General features: G+C 43.8%; 2 protein-coding genes across 4 annotated transcripts; one reads left to right on the plus strand and one right to left on the minus strand.

Moving 5' to 3' along the window:
- The first annotated feature begins 525 nt into the window (after positions 1-525).
- Positions 526-10,709, plus strand: LOC118078048 (olfactory receptor 10K2-like). Of its 3 annotated transcripts, XM_035101772.3 has the most exons (4): positions 526-568; positions 3,153-3,454; positions 5,781-6,015; positions 6,225-10,709. In XM_035101772.3, exon 4 carries the CDS (start codon positions 6,264-6,266, stop codon positions 7,212-7,214), a length of 951 nt encoding a protein of 316 aa, XP_034957663.1. In that variant the 5' UTR covers positions 526-568; positions 3,153-3,454; positions 5,781-6,015; positions 6,225-6,263; the 3' UTR covers positions 7,215-10,709. The 3 variants fall into 3 exon arrangements, with proteins under 3 accessions (XP_034957663.1, XP_060127064.1, XP_060127063.1); XM_060271081.2 differs by lacking the exon at positions 3,153-3,454 and having other exon boundaries at positions 527-568; XM_060271080.2 differs by lacking the exon at positions 526-568 and having other exon boundaries at positions 3,075-3,454.
- A 1,174-nt stretch (positions 10,710-11,883) lies between these two features.
- LOC132591777 (olfactory receptor 13H1-like) lies at positions 11,884-12,816 on the minus strand. The gene has a single exon (XM_060272200.2). The coding sequence runs from the start codon at positions 12,814-12,816 to the stop codon at positions 11,884-11,886; it is 933 nt and encodes a 310-aa protein (XP_060128183.2).
- Positions 12,817-18,103: the final 5,287 nt, after the last annotated feature.

Raw genomic sequence — 18,103 nt, forward strand, 5'->3', positions numbered from 1 at the left:
TCCAAGCGAGAGATAACTAGAGCATGCACTACTCTGGTGAGACAGTCTGCAGGCAGGTAGACTCTCAGCCTGCGTACCAGATGGAGCTGGTAGACAGCTGCCCTGGACACAGAACTGACCTGGGCCTCCATGGACAGTACTTAATGAAAGAATACAATAAAATACTGGCGTATTCTGAAGGGCCTTCTAGGCTTTGAGAAACTGCTTGGACCCATGCTTTCTAGGCGCGAGGTCAAGTCTGGATAAGCCCATAGTGCAAAGGGCACATGTGAAATGTGTCAAGAGCAGCGCACCAGCATCCTGGCTCAAGTAACTTTGGCAGTCCAGCCCAGGGGAAGCTGGTAAAGATTGGCCAAATGAGGGAGGTGCTTGGCATGATGCTCCAGATTGGCTGATAAAGCCCTGCCAGATCTACAAACGAGGCTGAAGCAGGCCTTCAAACCCGTCTTTCCTGCCTGTTGACGCCCACAAACTGATGAAATGTTAATTAATCTGTTTGTAACATTTAGCAATTAAATCTGAACTCTAAAGTGAGAGAGGCAGGAGAGGATCGTGATTTCCAAAACAAGTAAGTGGATCTGGGGCAGAGGAGTTCATTAAACCATAGAACAAGGGGGACCTGTACCCCAAATGTCCCACTATGCAGCGCTCCCTATCCACCCTCAGATTCTTTCCAGCACTTTGGTTTTCCTCAGTTAGCATTCTTTGCCGACTGAGCATGTTCAGACCTCGTGAGCTAGCTTCTTTTCCTTTTTGTTCTTCCACAAACCACAATGGAGCAGTTCCCTTATTGGGGAAAAGTTTCACTGTTCTGAGCTTTTTAGTTTAAGGAAAAGGCGATGAAGGACTCATACCTGCTTCCTTTTGCACCATGCTTTCCTGGCACAGGTCCGGGCTGCAAAGCTCTGTGTCTGATCAGGTCTTTTTGTCCTGGTGCTTTCCCCGGAAAAACCCACATTTCACTGTGGAATTGGAGCAAATGGCAATCTGTGGAAAACCTGACTGACAAAATATGCTTGGACACAGTAAAGCCCAGACCTGTGCCTACAAACGCAGCACAAAAGGCAATCTGGAGGAGCACTTAGAATCCTACCCACAGCTATCCTGTTGGCCACTGGGAGAGCAGGACACTGGCCTGATCCAGCAGACTCTTCCAGTGCTCTTAAGCTGATATAATACCCTCTTGTGTATGCCATTTTGGCTACAAAAGGACCAGTGCTCAGAGAACTGAGACCTGCAACAGAAAGTTGCAGTGCAGGGTGTTAAGGATTCCAAGCATTCCATTATGTCCAAATTGCCTGTAGGTTTCCTGTTTCTCTTCCCAGCAATGCATGATCATTCAATGCCACTAAGCATGCTCAGTCCAACTTTCCTCTGAGCTGCTTTTTTGGGGGGGGGGGTCCCAGAGGCGGAGCTAGTGGCTCCGGCACCCGGAGCAGCACACATGCTGTGCACCTGGGGGTGGGGCGAGCACCTGGGGGTGGGGGTGCCACAGTGATGTCACCCCCCTCAGGGATGACACCCGGGGTGGGCCACACACCCTGCACACCCCTTCCTCCACCAGTGAGGGGTCCCTTCCCCTGAGGGTTTATTCCCCTAAAGATTAGTTGTACTTCTGCAAAACTTAGGGTATCTTGAGTCAGTGGTGTATTGGGGGGCACAACCAGGACCCCCCACTCCAGGCTCCCTTCCAGGCTCCCACTGCCTTCCAGAACTGTGAAGAGGCAATTCATGCCCAGCCTGATATTCAGAAGCATTAGTGCCTCCGAGCATGAAGATGGAACTGCCACAGTTACTGACCATTGCTACGCGATTCAAACTCCAGCAAATCCTCCTAAAGAATTTCATGTGCTTGGTTTTCTGAAAATCAAGGGGTTGGGTTTTGAAAGGTAGGGGTTTTTCACATTAAAAATATGAGCACTAACCTCCCCAAACAGAAGATAATTGCACCTGTGTGTTGAATCATGGAATCATAGAATCCTAGAGTTGGAAGAGACCACAAGGGCCATCCAGTCCAACCCCCTGCCAAGCAGGAAACACCTTCAAAGCATTCTTGACATATGCCTGTCAAGCCGACCTGAGGGGCTCATCTTCCAGCGTCATAACTTTTATATGCCTGTTGTCTTTGTCCATGGAGTTTTCTTGGCAGGGATACTGGAGTGGCTTGCCAGTTCCTTCTCCAGGTGGATCACGTTTAGTCAAAACTCTCCACTATGACCTGTCCATCTTGGGTGGCCCTGCATGGCATAGCTCATAGCTTCTCTGAGTTATTCAAGCCCCTTCGCCACGACAAGGCAGTGATCCATGAAGGCGCTATCATATCATATTAAAGCCCTAAACGGCCTCGGTCCTATATACCTGAAGGAGCGTCTCCACCCCCATCGTTCAGCCTGGACACTGAGGTCCAGCGCCGAGGGCCTTCTGGCGGTTCCCTCACTGCAAGAAGCAAAGCTACAGGGAACCAGGCAGAGGGCCTTCTCAGTAGTGGCACCCACCCTGTGGAACGCCCTCCCATTGGAGGTCAAGGAGATAAACAACTACGTGACATTTAGAAAACACCTAAAGGCAGCCCTGTTTAGGGAAATTTTTAAATCTGTGATATTTTAATGTATTTTGGTATTTGTTGGAAGCTGCCCAGAGTGGCGGGGAAACCCAGCCAGATGGGCGGGGTATAAATAATAATAATAATAATAATAATAATAATAATAATAATAATAATATCACCAGTGGCGTTCTTAGGTCCTCTGGCTCTTAACAACTTGGGTCCAGGAGACCTTGCAGACTACCTGACTTCTTATATCCCAAACTAAGCATGACAGAAGTCACTTTTAGAGAGCCCACAAGGCTTGCCTCCACCAGGAACTGTGTTTGGTACTGTGGACCCAATTCTGTGGAATTCTCTCCCACCTGAGACCAGACAGCCCCCCCCCCTGTTGATCTGCTGGAATGTGAGGAACAATTATTATTTTTATATCTCAGCAGGCATTTAAAGCAAATTTTGTGATTTTATGGTTCGTTTTAATTTTCTTTGTTTCTTTTTAACATCAGAGAGTGACTATGGTGTTAAGCAGTATATGAATTGTTGAAATAGAATTAAAAAGTTCTTTTGGCGAGAGAGACATTTTATCTCAGCCTACGTTATTTGCCTTCAGCAGCATGCATCCTGTTCCTATTTTCCTTCTGGACTTCTGGGGGGAAAGGCTGGCAGATCTCCACGAGGACCAAACAAACTTATAAATGGCTCAGAGAGCTATTCCGTCTCTGCCAGCAGCCTGCACCTCCTGCTAGTGATGCATGTTCAGATTACAGCAAGCCTTCTTCCTACCTGACCACCTAGACTTAGGAATAAACATCTTCAGCATGAGAAGAAAACTTTGTAGTTGCTGATTCTTGACCAACAAAATGTCCAAACTTCTCAAGAAAAGAAGAATGAAAGAAATCAGACCTCTGACAGGTAAGGAATGGCAGGGTTTTAAAGTTCTGAAGCAGGACAATGTTTCCCAGGAACATAGGGAAGGCCAGAGCATACAGAGTCAGACCATTAGCCCATCTCCAAAGCAGATGCTCTACTAATGAGCTATGATCCTTCCTCTTTTCCGCTGCAGGAGTTGAGATTCATAAGCTACAGTTGGACTTTGCAGAGCATTTTTTCAGAATAGGCTTCAGCTGCTTTTTTGAGCTGCTCTTACTTTACTATGTTAAACTCTTCTGATAGTTGCCTGGAAGGGAAAGCAAAGAAGAAATGGACCCCAGGTTGGGGGAGCTTCATAGCCAAACAACAATGGTGGGAATGGAGAGGGAATTCAGGGGCATATAGTTCCAGGAATTTCTTTTCAGAGCCAATGTAACGGAGGGACTCTCCTTCCTCTGGCAAGTGAATGTGGTGCAAATAAAGTTTTCAAGTTTGTTTGTGACAGATTTGCATGGAGGAAGCTGAAGAATGAGGACAATAAACAGAAGCTGGGTTCTTTTCTTTTTTAAAGGGGGGTTCCTACTTTACATCTACACTTTAAATGTCAAAACTTCTTTGCAAGATTGTTTCCACTTCTAATTAAAAGCTGAAGGCTGCCCTTTATCTGGATGAAGAGTTAGCCGAACCTCTGTAGCAGTTTTGTGACAGTCATGTTGAGCCTAATGAATTGGATATTATGCTATGCGGAGGCTCTTTGAGGAGGCTGCATGTTATATAATGAAATATATAGAACACTTAACTAAAAAAACAAACATCGGGGGGGGGGGGGGTTTAAACACATGCACATGCAGATGCGCACATTTGTATGTGTATGTAATAAATGTGAAAAATAAACGAAACTGCCTGCGTTTTTGGACTTTCCTTGGAGACATGGCTAGGGAATTTCTTTTGCAGGCACGTCTCTGTGACAACACTTCAAAACTGACCACTGCCTAGATAAATAACACCTGCCACACCTCTCCACTGATTATTTATTTATTTATGTATTTACATTGATAGCTGACCTTTCTTCCAAGGAGCTCAAGGTGGGGAACAGGCTTCTCCCTCCATTCTCCATTCTCTCATCACGACCACTCAGTGAGGCAGGTTACACTGAGAGATAGTGGGAGCAGTAAGATTGCTACTATTTCTACACCACCTGCAATAATCAACCAGTTCTTTTAAAAATTAATCCAAAAACACGCAACCCTTACTCTGTTGTTGTGGGGATCTCATACATCCTACTGGTCTAGGTGAGTTATTTTTATAGGACAGGAATATAGGAAGTTGTCTTCTACTGAGTCAGACAAGGGCTTCCCAAACTGAGGTCTGTTGACCACCAGCCATCTGTGAGCTTCATTCTGTCTGTGACATATCTTTAAAGATAATAATAATAATAATAAATAAATAATAATAATAATAACCGGGCTCAGGGTGGCTAACACCAATAAAATTACAATACAATACAATAAGACATAAAGATACAATTAAAAAGCTATATCACATCTAGTAGAGTACATTACAATTGCCACAATGGGCAGAAAAATAATTCAGACCCTACGGGGATAAAAGTCTACAACTTTGGTTGGCGTGGCTCTTCCAAGTTTCAGGCAGGTGTCTTGCCCAGCCTTAACTGCAGATGCCAGGGACTGCAAGTGGGATCTTCTGCATTCAAAGCCGATGCTCTGCCAACGAGTGTTTTTGTTTCAGGAGAAAACATCACTTCCAGACTCTGTGTGCAGGGGGATTCCCTTTGCAGTGAGGCCATGAAGAAATATAGGAAGCTGCCTTGTACTGAGTCAGACCATTGCTCCTTCTAGCTCAGCATCATCCACTCCGGCTGGCAGCAGCTCTCCAGGGTTTCAGAGAGGAGACATTCTTAGCCCAATCTGGAGAATGGGCATGAAACCTTTGCATGCAGAGCAGATGCTCCACCACTCAGCAAAGAGTCACATGATCTGGTGCTAAGCTCCCAGTCCAGATCAGAGTGCCATACTAGTGTCCTGCTGCAAATCCGCCACCCCAGCTTTTATTTGGCCTCCAAGATGCTGTTTGCAGTAAATAAATACTGCCAACCAACTCTTACTGTTAAGTTTGTTATTTTAGTGTGTGTGTGTGTTTTTTTTTGCAACACTGTGTTTTTAGTCTGTATACTGCTATATCTTATATAAAAGTGAATATTCAAAGGGAGGGAGGGAGGGAGGGTGGGTAGCTGGGGAAGGGAAGTGATTTTTGGCACAAAACAGTTGTGGGTCCCAATCTGGGTTGTGAGCATGGCACTAGGTCAGGGTTCCAGCTGGCTGATTTCCCTTCACTTTATGTTGGACAGGGTTCTCGAAGCTACGAACGTGACGTTTGACCAAACTGCGGGAGGCAGTGGAAGACAGGAGCGCCTGGCGTGCTATGGTCCATGGGGTCACGAAGAGTCGGACACGACTAAACGACTAAACAACAACAACAAAGTATCACATACCATTTGGTCCATGATTTTCCTCTCCGCCCTCCAAAAACCACCACCACCAAGACCCCCAAACTGGGCTTCCAAATTGCAAAAAGGGGAAAGGGTATGTAAACATTGTGGCAACTGATGATCTAGATGTCTAGTTACATCTCAGCTAGGGCTGTCACCCAATGATTAACTGATCAATTTAAACTGCATACAATTACTTTGGACTAAAAGAGTAGTTTCAAAGGCAATCTTTTCATCTTTGCCTGTTGCCTCTTGCTAATATTAGTCTGCCTTTATTTGATCTTTGTTTTCGCTCTTGTGCAGACTGACCGCAAGCGCTGCCTGACAACTATGTAACCTAGGATGGAGCAGCATGGGCAGAACAAGAGCCTGGATGGTGATTTTTTCATGCTAGGATTCAGAACCGATGCAACTTTGCAGTCTCTGTTTTTTGCCTTGTTCCTCGCCATTCATCTTATCACTCTGTCGGGACACTTGGCCATTGTGGTCATAACCTTGGTTGACCCCGCCCTCTACACCCCCATGTATTTTTTCCTGCGCAACCTGTCTTTCATTGAGGTCTGCTACACTCTGGTCATTGTACCCAAAATGTTGGCCGACCTCTTGGCCAAGAGCAGAAGAGTCCCATTGATGGCGTGTGCTGCTCAGATGTACTTCTTCATTGCCTTGGGGGGCGCTGAGTGTATTCTGTTGGCTGTGATGTCCTATGACAGATATGTGGCCATATGCAACCCATTGCGCTACACTCTCATCATGAGCAGGAGTCTCTGCCTGCGACTCTTGGTGGTAGCCTGCACCAGTGGATTCACAATCTCACTGGGACTGACCACCCTGATTTTCAGCCTACCCTTCTGTGGCTCACACGAGATCAACCACTTCTTCTGCGATATCCCGCCTGTGCTGTACCTGGCCTGTAGTGACACACATTTCAATGAAGTGGCCGTGTTCCTTGTCTGCATGATGATCTTGCTCATTCCATTCCTGCTTATTCTCATTTCCTATGGATTCATAGCCAATTCCATCTTCAGGATCAAAGGTTCTGAAGGCCGGAAGAAGGCCTTCTCCACCTGTTTTGCTCACCTGATTGTGGCCATGCTCCACTATGGCTGTGCCATCTACATTTACATCCGCCCTAAAGCCAGCTACTCCCTAGAGCAGGACAAGGTGGTCTCTTTGATCTACACCAATGTCACACCCATGCTGTACCCCATGATTTACAGCCTCAGGAACAAGGAGGTCAAGGGAGCATTCTGGAGAATATGGGAAAGGAAATTCCCTTCCACTAAAAAATAAAGGGGCATATGCAGCCTCACCTTGCAAGGGTTAGGGAACTGTATGGTTACAGGTAGGTAGCCGTGTTGGTCTGAGTCAAAACAAAATAAAAACATTCCTTCAGTAGCACCTTAAAGACCAACTAGGTTTTTATTTTGGTATGAGCTTTCGTGTGCATGCACACTTCATCAGATACACTGAAACAGAAGTAACCAGACCCTTATGTATATTCAGAGGGTGGGGGTGATGGGAATGGGTGATGGGCTGATAGGAGTGGTAAACCTGTTGATGACTGTTAACGACTGTTAATGACTGCAATTGGTCTTGCGGGGGGGGAGCAAGGGCTGAGGTGCTAAGGAAAGTTTGATCATGTATAATGAGATAAGAATCCTATGTCTCTGTTCATTCCAGGTAGCTCCATGGTTTTAAGCTTGCTAATGAGTTGCAATTCAGCAACTTCTCTTTCCAGTCTGTTTCTGAAAATTTTCTGTAATAAAACAGCTGCTTTGAGATCTTGAATAGAATGTCCTGGGAGATTGAAGTGTTCTCCTATCAGCCCATCACCCATTCCCATCACCCCACCCCCACCCTCTGAATATACATAAGGAACTGTATGGGATAGCTCCATCCAGTGCTATTGCTGTGACCCACAGGCATGCTCTCCCCCAATTTCCACATGTCTAACTCATATCTGAAGGAATGTGTTGTTGCATGTCTTCATCCCCATCTTTCAGCCCAGACACTGAGGTCCAGCTCTGAGGGCCTTCTGGTAATTCCCTCATGGCAAGAAGGGAAGTTACAGGGAACCAGGCAGAGGGCCTTCTTGGTAGTGACACCCTCCCTGTGGATCGTGCTTCCACCAGATGTTAAGGAGATGAGTAAAATAAACCCCTGGATTTGTTGCACCAGGGCAAAAGAGTGTTTTGGTTCACTTTAATTATGTAAACCTAAATTTCTGTTATGCAGAATAGTGGGAGGTGACCACTATCAGTACATGGCTCTAGGTAGCTGATCTTTACATGGCAAACCTGCCATTCAGGATTAGGAAAGTTTTAACCTTTTCACCATTTCTGTCCCCTTGAGGCTTATGAGATAGAATCATAGAATTACAGAGTTGGAAGGGACCCCAAGTGTAATCTAGTCCAACCCCCTGTAATACAGGAATCTGAGCTAAAGCATCCCTGTCAGATGGCCATCCAACCTCTGTTTAATAACGTCCAAGAAGGGAGAGTCCACCACCTCTCATGGAAGTCTGTTCCACTGCTGAACAGCTCTTACTGTCAGAAGGTTTTTCTGAATGTTTAGTCGGAATCTCCTTTCTTGCAACTTGAAGCCATTGGTTTGAGCCCTACTCTCTGTCAGGGATTGGACTCTAGGGGACAAAATGGAGGAGGAATGGTGACCACCACCACCACCCATTCTCCTGATGCTGCGGAAGAAGAGGAATGCAGCATAGATTTACAGGAGGGGTTTGAGAAGGGTCACAGCTCAGAGTTCGACGAACAAAAGAGTTGGGAAGAGTTAGGAGAAGGGGAGGGGAGGCAGAGCCAGGGGAGATAGAGGCAGAGCAGCCAGCTGACACATTGTCACTGGAGAGTATTTCTGACCCCCCCCCTTCTCCCAGAACTTGGTGTTCGCTGAGAGTGTAGGAACAAAGGACTCACAGACAATTGACCACGAGTGGCCACTGTAAGGGGAAATGCTGTTGCTAGGAAGGAGGAAGGAGGAGCTCAGTTGGAGCGACGTCATGATTAGGGCAGACGACGTTCTTTTGCCTCTTGCTGTTGTGAATGAATAAACTCATTAAAAAGGACTTTTTCTTGTTTACTCTGTTTGTTGCTGCCACTGGGGAAGGAATAGAATTCTTGAAGCCCTGACACCCTCCAGAGCAGGAGAAAACAAGTATGCTCCCCCTCCATGTGATAGGCCTTAAGATATTTGAAGACGGCAATCTCATTTCCTCTCAGTCAAAATGGTCAAAGGCCTGGAAACGATGCCTTATGAGGAACGGCTTAGGGAGCTGGGTATGTTTGGCCTGGAGAAGAGAGGGTTAAAGGGTGATATGATAGCCATGTTCAAATATATGAAAGGATGTCATATGGAGGAAGGAGAAGGATTGTTTTCTGTTGCTCCAGAGAAGCGGACACGGAGCAATGGATTAAAACTTCAAGAAAGAAGATTCCACCTAAACATTAGGAAGAACTTCCTGACAGTAAGAGCTGTTCGGCAGTGGAATTTGCTACCAAGGAGTGTGGTGGAGTCTCCTTCTTTGGAGGTCTTTAAGCAGAGGCTTGACAGCCATATGTCAAGAATGCTTTGATGGTGTTTCCTGCTTGGCAGGGGGTTGGACTGGATGGCCCTCGTGGTCTCTTCCAACTATATGATTCTATGATTCTATGATTCCTCTTTTCCAGGCTAAACATACCCAGCTCCTTCAAGCACACCTCGTAAGGCTTGGTTTCCAGACCCTTGATCTTTTTGGTTGCCCTCCTCTGCATGTGCTGCAGCTTGTCAACATCCTTCTTAAATTGTGGTACCCAGAATTGGACACAGTATTCCAGGTGGGGTCTGACTAAGGCAAAATAGAGCGATACTATTACTTTCCTTGATCTGGACACTAGACACTAGCATTCACTCTTTTTTTTGCTGCTGCTGCTTCTTTGACAATCACTCATAGCCGAGTAAAATTGTCTTCCATAAACATGGTTTTAACAGTGAGTCTGTAAGTGACTGTGGAAGCCAATTCTGGATCCACACATCCTTCCACAGTGGGGACATGGGTTTCCGGGCGGGAGTTGATCATGGTGAGGGTTTGCCAAGAGTGCCTTCCTCTTAGCATGTTTCTCCCTTTTGTCCTGAGTTCGAGTGTCTCCAAAGCCCATAGGCTTACACTACACCTTAAGTAGGCTGTCCTCCAATTGGAGCGCTCGTAGGCCAGTGTTTCCCAGTTGTCGGTGTAAACAAACAAACAAACAAACAAACAAATGTTATTGAAGTTTCTCAAAAGAATACAGCAAAATAAAAACAGTCTCCTCATAGGGGTATTACAAAACATGTCCATCTTAAAACACGGAATAGACCAGCTTAAAGATGTGTTGTGATGTAATGAAACCATAAAAGTACATTAACAGAATAAGGTGAAATACAGAAAACTGAGCACAAGTTTGATTTTAAAAACCCATATGAAACAATAGGACTGTGCGACCCAGTTGGTTCAGGACCTGCATTGGGTGGCCACCTGATCAGGGTGGCTTGGGTTCAGAACCAAATTTGGGTGGTTGCACAATCTTAGCATTCATTTAGAGGTCATTTCATTTAGAGGTTATTTTGGGATATTTATTTCCTTTCTATACTAAGTTTCTTTTGGAATATTTATATGGCACCGTGGAAGTTTTCCATTGCTTGATTTTCTTTGGTACAGCTGAGCCAGGTTCCACTAAAAGGTTCCCACAATAAATGGAAAAATTACAAATGAAAAAAAAATCACATATACAACAATATAAAATAATAAAATATAAAGTGGAAGTATACAAAAATAAACATTATTTTCCTATTTACTGTAGGTGTTGTGAGGTAGGGTTTGTGATTTCAGCCCTCTTGACATAATATGCTGGAGACAGTTCTCTAGTAACACTTCTTTATTAAGGTAAACAAGACTGGCTCTGAGGGCAGGAAGGCTACATTTATAGGGACAGGGAACTAGCTGGAAAGGGATACAATTTGGAGGGAACAATATCAGGCAATCATAAGACAGAGGATCCAAATACAGCAGCTTAAATGAACCAATAGTAGCTGTACCCTCTGGAACCAAAAGGCAGTTACTTTATCCTAATGCAAGTACAGACAATAATAATACAGATATAAAATCCTTTGACTCAATACACAACAATCCCTACGACTGCAAAAAACACCCCAGAACAGTGGCTCCCAATTAGGGCCCCTGGGAGTCCGCGAAACACACCCAGGGGTTCTGCAGCACCATCCCCTGCCAGGGACTCACTTATTTTGCTAATTGCACAGTGAAAGCCACAATGATGATCCACAGATCAGCCAGCCTCTGCTCATGAGCAGGGCCTGCTTGGTGGCAGGGGGAGAACATGTAAAAGAGTTGCTGGGTGGCAAGTGAGCAGGGATTGGGCAAAAACCTCGGACACAGTTTCTTTGGGCTCTTGTAATTGGAGCAGGGTAGAGAGAGAGCGCAAACGGCTTGCTCCATGGGTTGGGTTCACATGCATTTTTTTAAAAAAAGTAAGGGAACCCTTCCCCTTGCTCTATACTTTTAAACTGAAAATAACTTCTAATTGCTTAAACGACTATCAAGCTTATGAAATAGTTTATTTAAAAAGCCAGGACAGAAGACTACAGTACAGTAGAAGAAAGGAAGGAAAGAAGCACTGGCATATACAAAAACTTCATGATAATCTTCCATCAAAAACAGATACAGTGGTACCTCTACTTACGAATTTAATGTGTTCCGAACGCACATTCGTAAGTTGAAAAAAAATTGTAAGTCGAATCCCATAGGAATGCATTGGGAGAAAAAAATTGTAAGTTGAAGCAACCCTATCTAAAAATTCGTAAGTAGAAAAAATCCTATCTAAACCACATCCAAGATGGCGGACGGAGCTCCATTCGTAAGTAGAAACATTCGTAAGTAGAGTTATTCGTAGGTAGAGGTACCACTGTATATTTATTCTGGTGGATTCTTACCAATCAATCTGTACACAGCCCCCTTTACATCTTTGTTTCTCAAACTGTAAATCATGGGATTGAGCATAGGAGTTAGTGCCCCATACAGTACAGAGATCAGCTTGTCCCGATCAGAGGTGGGTCTACCCTGTGGCTGAAGATACATGAACATGGCTGAGCCATAGAATATACTGACCACAATCAGGTGGGAGCCACAGGTGGAGAAAGCTTTGCTTCGACCTTGTGCTGATCGGATTTTCAGCACTGCCTGGCCAATGCGAATGTAAGTCACCATGATGAAGAGAAAAGGAACAACAAGAACTGGAATAGCTCTAGCAATTGAGAAGATCTCATTGATGCGGGCATTGGAACAGCCCAATTTAAGGACAGCCTGCGATTCACAAGAAAAATGATTGATGATATTAGGGCCACAAAAGCTTACTGGTATGAAAAATACAGGGACCACAGCCAGCAAAAAAGCAACAATCCAGGATGAGGCTACTAAACTGATACAGAGCCTATTGTTCATGATTAAGGTGTAATGAAGGGGATGACACACAGCAGCAAAACGGTCATATGCCATGACAGCCAAAAGGAAGCACTCGGTCATCCCAAGGAAGAGTCCACAGTACATTTGGGTCAAACAATTTGTAACAGGAATGGTAGCTCTAGCAATGAAGCAATTGACTAAAATCTGTGGCACACTGCTGGAGGTGTAGAAAATATCTATTGAAGAGAGATTGCTGAGGAAGAAGTACATAGGAGTGTGGAGGTGCGAGTCAGCAATAATGACCACCATCATCAGACCGTTGCCAAAGAGCGTAACGAAATAGACAAGCAGAAGCAGGCAGAAGAGGACCTTCTGAGCTCTGGGGTGATCCGAGAGTCCCACCAAAATGAATTCTGTTACCATTGTATCATTTTCATCTCTCATAGCCTTCTAGAGCTATTATCTGTGAAGCAGAAATAGAAACGACATATTATGATATGCCTATAGGCTAGAATGAGGCAGATCAGAAACCAAAAAAATGAGTGCACAACCAGATCATAAATCGAATACACTCCTGATAGCTAACTCAGCTAGTAGGTTCCAACATGATTGTAGGCAAAATGGACAAAACAAGGTTTCCCCCACAGAATTGAAAGCTTCACCTACGTTATCTACTTCAAGGGCGGAGAACCTGTGCCTTCCATATGCTGTTGGATTCCAAATTTTATTAAGCCCAGCCAGTTATTTTCTTCTAGAATAACATCTGGAGGGTCACATGCCCATCATCCCTGATGTAGTTGTATCCTTGCAACTATCCTGTAAACATAGGAGCCAACTCCTAGGGGCCGAGGTCCCTTTGCCCCCCCAAATAAAATATGTGAAAGGGCCACCCTTCATGGTGTGCATACACAACATTTTGTGTTCGATTATGTGGGGTGGGGCTTACCTGCCCCCTGCACAATATTTTATTCAAGTTGGCACCCCTGCCTGGAAAATATTACTCCCCATATTGCAGAGATCATGCGGTTTTCCTAAGTTCATGGTGGAGCTGAGATTCAAACTAGGAACTTTCTGGTTGGTGTATGTCATTCTTAGTCATTGTGTTACACCAGATCTCAAAAATAATTTTCATGAGACAGATTTTGCACTATCACAGCACCTCTTTTCAGGTGCTGTATATAACACCCAGTCATGACCCAAACGTTAGCATTGGGAATTAACTACCTGTATGGTACCATGTCATGTTGACTTTCATTGAGACCCTGACCTGGTTTGCAGGGGTTTGGGCAAAATATACTGCTCACCCCTGGACCGCTGCATGGAAAATCTAGTGCCCCCATCTGCTGATGCAGAAGTTGGCCATCTGCAGACTGCCGTTTAGCCTATTACACAGAGGAAATAATCAGGGCTCTTAATTCAAAAGCTGTAGTTGGAAACAGGTATTCCTTCAAAGTTTATAAACAAAGGCTTTTGCCCCCACCCTATTATCTCTCACACTACCATGTCATTCAGCATGTGGTGGAGAATCTGGATCTGATCTTTAATCCCATTCATGTTAAACTTGCATTTTGAGATCTGTAGGATTTAAAGACCAGAATAAAAAAAATGAACCTCCTGCCTCAAAATACTTGCCAGCCTAGCAATGGTAATTTCAGAGAGGCAGTGGTGAGTCCCTCTTGGCTAAGATATCCTAGCAATGCCATAAGATGAAAACTGGGATTTACCAAAACTTGACAAATGTTTTCTCCCCCTGTTTAAAGCTCCCAGTGTAGGAGGACCTCACTCTATTCTCGTGGTTTTTGTTTTTTCATAAAAGAAAAAGACTTACATGGAAGTAACATGGGGTTGAGCTGTCCGTTATGGACTTGAGTATCGACATGGATCTAATTTAAAAGTGTTTTTGAAATCAGTCATCTGTCCCCAATAAGATAAAAGAAATTAATATAATGAACACTGGAGAAGAAGATAGCAAATAAATGTGTTACCTCAATTAACGAATATTGTTCTTCCATATCTTTCCATTTTTTATATTAGAGTCTTCCATCTGTACCACTGCTGAGCTTGCATATATAGGAATATCACACAGCAGAGGTTCTGTCTTCTAAAGCAGTCTCAGTCCCTCTCGAGCCATTACCTCTACGGTGATAGAGGTCCCTTTGGTGAGTGAGCAGCAAATTTGCTATTGCTTCACTCTAGGGATTTCTCCACTTTGGATCAGAATCACTGATGCACTGCATCCTAATATCCTTATAGACTAAAAATAAGTACTGGTACCTAGAAGAACAAAAGAGAGCAGCATCCCACCTTTTTTCCCTAAGGAGCTTGAAGTGGCACACATGGTTCTCCTCCTCAGGGCAGTCTCGAGCAGGTCGCGCGCCCTGGCTCTGAGGGGCGGAGATCGCTCCGGCGCCCCCGCCCTCACAGGGCGCAGCATGGCTTCCGCCCGGCTTCACCACACAGCGCCCTGCCTACCGGCCCAGCGGCCTGGCGCCCCGCGCCACCGGGACTCTACCTAGAGCCGGCCCTGCTCCCCCTCTTCCTTTAATCCTCACAACAACCCTGTAAAGATTTTGCTTGCCATGAGCTGTCATGATTACAACTCCCTGCACTGTTACATTTATGCTCCTGTATTATCATTTGGCATTCCATGATTCATAATATTTTGTTAAATAATAAAAAAAAACCCTATACAATCCAAAACACAATAGTTTTTTCTTCAGTTTTATTTGACTTCCCCTCCCGTTTTCCACAGGGTTTTCAATTTCTCCCCCTTGCTGCACCCTGTCTTTTCTCTCTCTCTCTCTCTCTCTCTCTCTCTCTCTCTCTCTCTCTCTCTCTGCATATAATAATCTCTAACTCCTTCTGTTGTTTATAGTTCAAATCCCGCTTGCAAATTCATCATACTATAATATTTCTTTAAATATTACAAAAAAGGGTTCCATTATTCCTCAAAACAATCCTCAGTAGGTGCTTGTTTTTGCTATCAGCTTTGCCAGGTCCACATAGTTCTTCTCTTTCCTTATGCATTCTTCTTTGGGGAGAACTTCTTCCTTCATTTTTGTGCATAGAGACTGTAGCTGGATGTTGTTACATACATAAATAGCTTAATCATCTTCTTTGGAACTTCTGTCCCTATAATCCCTAAGAGATTGTTGTTCAGAGTTGTTGGGGTTTTTTTTGGGGGGGGGGTGTATAATCACCTTGAGCATCTTTTTTATTGCATCATATATCATATCCCAATATAGCCCCGCTTTCTTACAAGTCTACCACTTATGAAAAAACCACTTATGAAAAAAAGACCCATCTACTTGTTTACACTTCCAGCAAAAAATAAAATAAAAACCTGCCAGATTTAAAGATATCTTCTGAGGCAGCAGCCTTTTACTGGATGAAAGAATGGTTAAGGATGAACAAACGAAATCTGTTATGATTGACTGGGCAAATGATGTAGGGCACAATATTATGATGGAGGATTGGAAAAGGTTGTGGAGGAAGAATATAAAGTTTACTGCGTGTAATGCTTTAAGAGAAAATATGATGAAAATGATGTATAGATGGTACCTTACACCGGTAAAATTAGCAAAGATTTATCATAAGCATGATGGTTGGAAATGTAAGAGTGGAGAAGGAACCTTTTACCATATGTGGTGGACTTGCCCCCAAGCAAAGAACTTCTGGGAAAAGATTAATAATGAAATGAAAAAAGTGTTGAAAAACACCTTTATCAAGAAACCAGAAGCTTTTTTATTTGGGATTGTTAGAGAGGAACTACCAAAAAAAGATACTATGTTTTTTCTGTATGCCACAACAGCAGCAAGGATTTTATTAGCTAAGAATTGGAAGAGTGAAGATCTACCTACAGTGGATGAATGGCAGGTGAAGATGGTTGAATTTATGGAACTGGCTGAACTGACCAGGAGACTCCGTGACCAGAGGGAAGAGTCAATGGAAGAAGACTGGAAGAAATTTAAAGTTTATTTAAGAAATAATTGTAATATTGAAAATTTTTAAGATAAGATTTGGAAGTACAGGGAGGTTGTAGAGGAGGATTTGTAGAGGTATTTAGTATATTAAGATTTAGATATAAGGGTAAGATAAGAATTGAATGTTGTTAAAGAATTAATATGAGGTGAATTTTTGTTAGTTAAGGTAAAAAGATGATTAAAATATGATATAGAAATTAATCAGTTAAGGTAATAATAAGATAATTGAAGTATGATATAGGAATTACTAAGGATGATATACAATGAAAAGCAGAAAGCAGGGACTTGAGGAAGTCAACAATGTTAGGATACATGAATAATAAATATGGTTGTTGTTTTTCTTTTTGTATTTTGTAATTTTGTGTTCTATGTGATTTTTTTTATTTTTGTGTTTTATATGTCCCCCCCGCCCTCAGTTTTATAAAATCAATAAATATATTTTTTTGGGGGAGAAATAATAATAATAATAATAATAATAATAATAATAATAATAATAAAATTCCTTCCAGTAGCACCTTAGAGACCAACTAAGTTTGTCATTGGTATGAGCTTTCGTATGCATGCACACTTCTTCAGATACACTGAAACAGAAGTCACCAGACCCTTATGTATAGTCAGAGGGTGGGGAGGGGTATTACTCAGAAGGGTGGTGGGAATTATTATTATTATTATTATTATTATTATTATTATTATTATTATTATTTTATTTATACCCCTCCCACCTGGCTGGGTTTCCCCCACCACTCTGGGCGGCCTCCAACAAGTACCAAAATACATTAAAATATCACAGATTAAAAACTTCCCTAAACAGGGCTGCCTTTAGGAAATGAGTGATTGGCTATTTTTAGCCATCTCAGTCCGTATAGTTAAAGCTATGGTTTTCCCAGTAGTGATGTATGGAAGTGAGAGCTGGACCATAAAGAAGGCTGATCGCCGAAGAATTGATGCTTTTGAATTATGGTGCTGGAGGAGACTCTTGAGAGTCCCATGGACTGCAAGAAGATCAAACCTATCCATTCTGAAGGAAATCAGCCCTGAGTGCTCACTGGAAGGACAGATCGTGAAGCTGAGGCTCCAATACTTTGGCCACCTCATGAGAAGAGAAGAATCCTTGGAAAAGACCGTGATGTTGGGAAAGATGGAGGGCACTAGGAGAAAGGGACGACAGAGGACGAGATGGCTGGACAGTGTTCTAGAAGCTACGAACATGAGTTTGACCAAACTGTGGGAGGCAGTGGAAGACAGGAGTGCCTGGCGTGCTATGGTCCATGGGGTCACGAAGAGTCGGACACGACTAAACGACTAAACAACAACAGCCATCTCATCCCTTGCTTTTCCTGTAAGACCAATTGCAGTCGTCAACAGACGTCAACAGGTTTACCACACCTGTCAGCCTATCACCCATTCCCACCACCCTTCTGAGATTAAACAATAAAGGTAAAGGTAAAGGGACCCCTGACTGTTAGGTTCAGTCACGGACGACTCTGGGGCTGCAGTGCTCATCTTGCTTTATTGGTTGAGGGAGCCAGTGTACAGCTTCCGGGTCATGTGGCCAGCATGACTAAGCCGTTTCTGGCGAACCAGAGCAGTGCACGGAAACGCCATTTACCTTCCCACCAGAGCGGTACCTATTTATCTACTTGCACTTCGTGCTTTCGAACTGCTAGGTGGGCAGGAGAAGAAGAAGAATTTGGATTTGATATCCCGCTTTATCACTATCCTAAGGAGTCTCAAAGCGCCTAACATTC

The sequence above is a fragment of the Zootoca vivipara genome, chromosome 2 (assembly GCF_965207765.1).
Source record: "Zootoca vivipara chromosome 2, rZooViv2.hap1.1, whole genome shotgun sequence".
Taxonomy (NCBI): domain Eukaryota; kingdom Metazoa; phylum Chordata; class Lepidosauria; order Squamata; family Lacertidae; genus Zootoca; species Zootoca vivipara.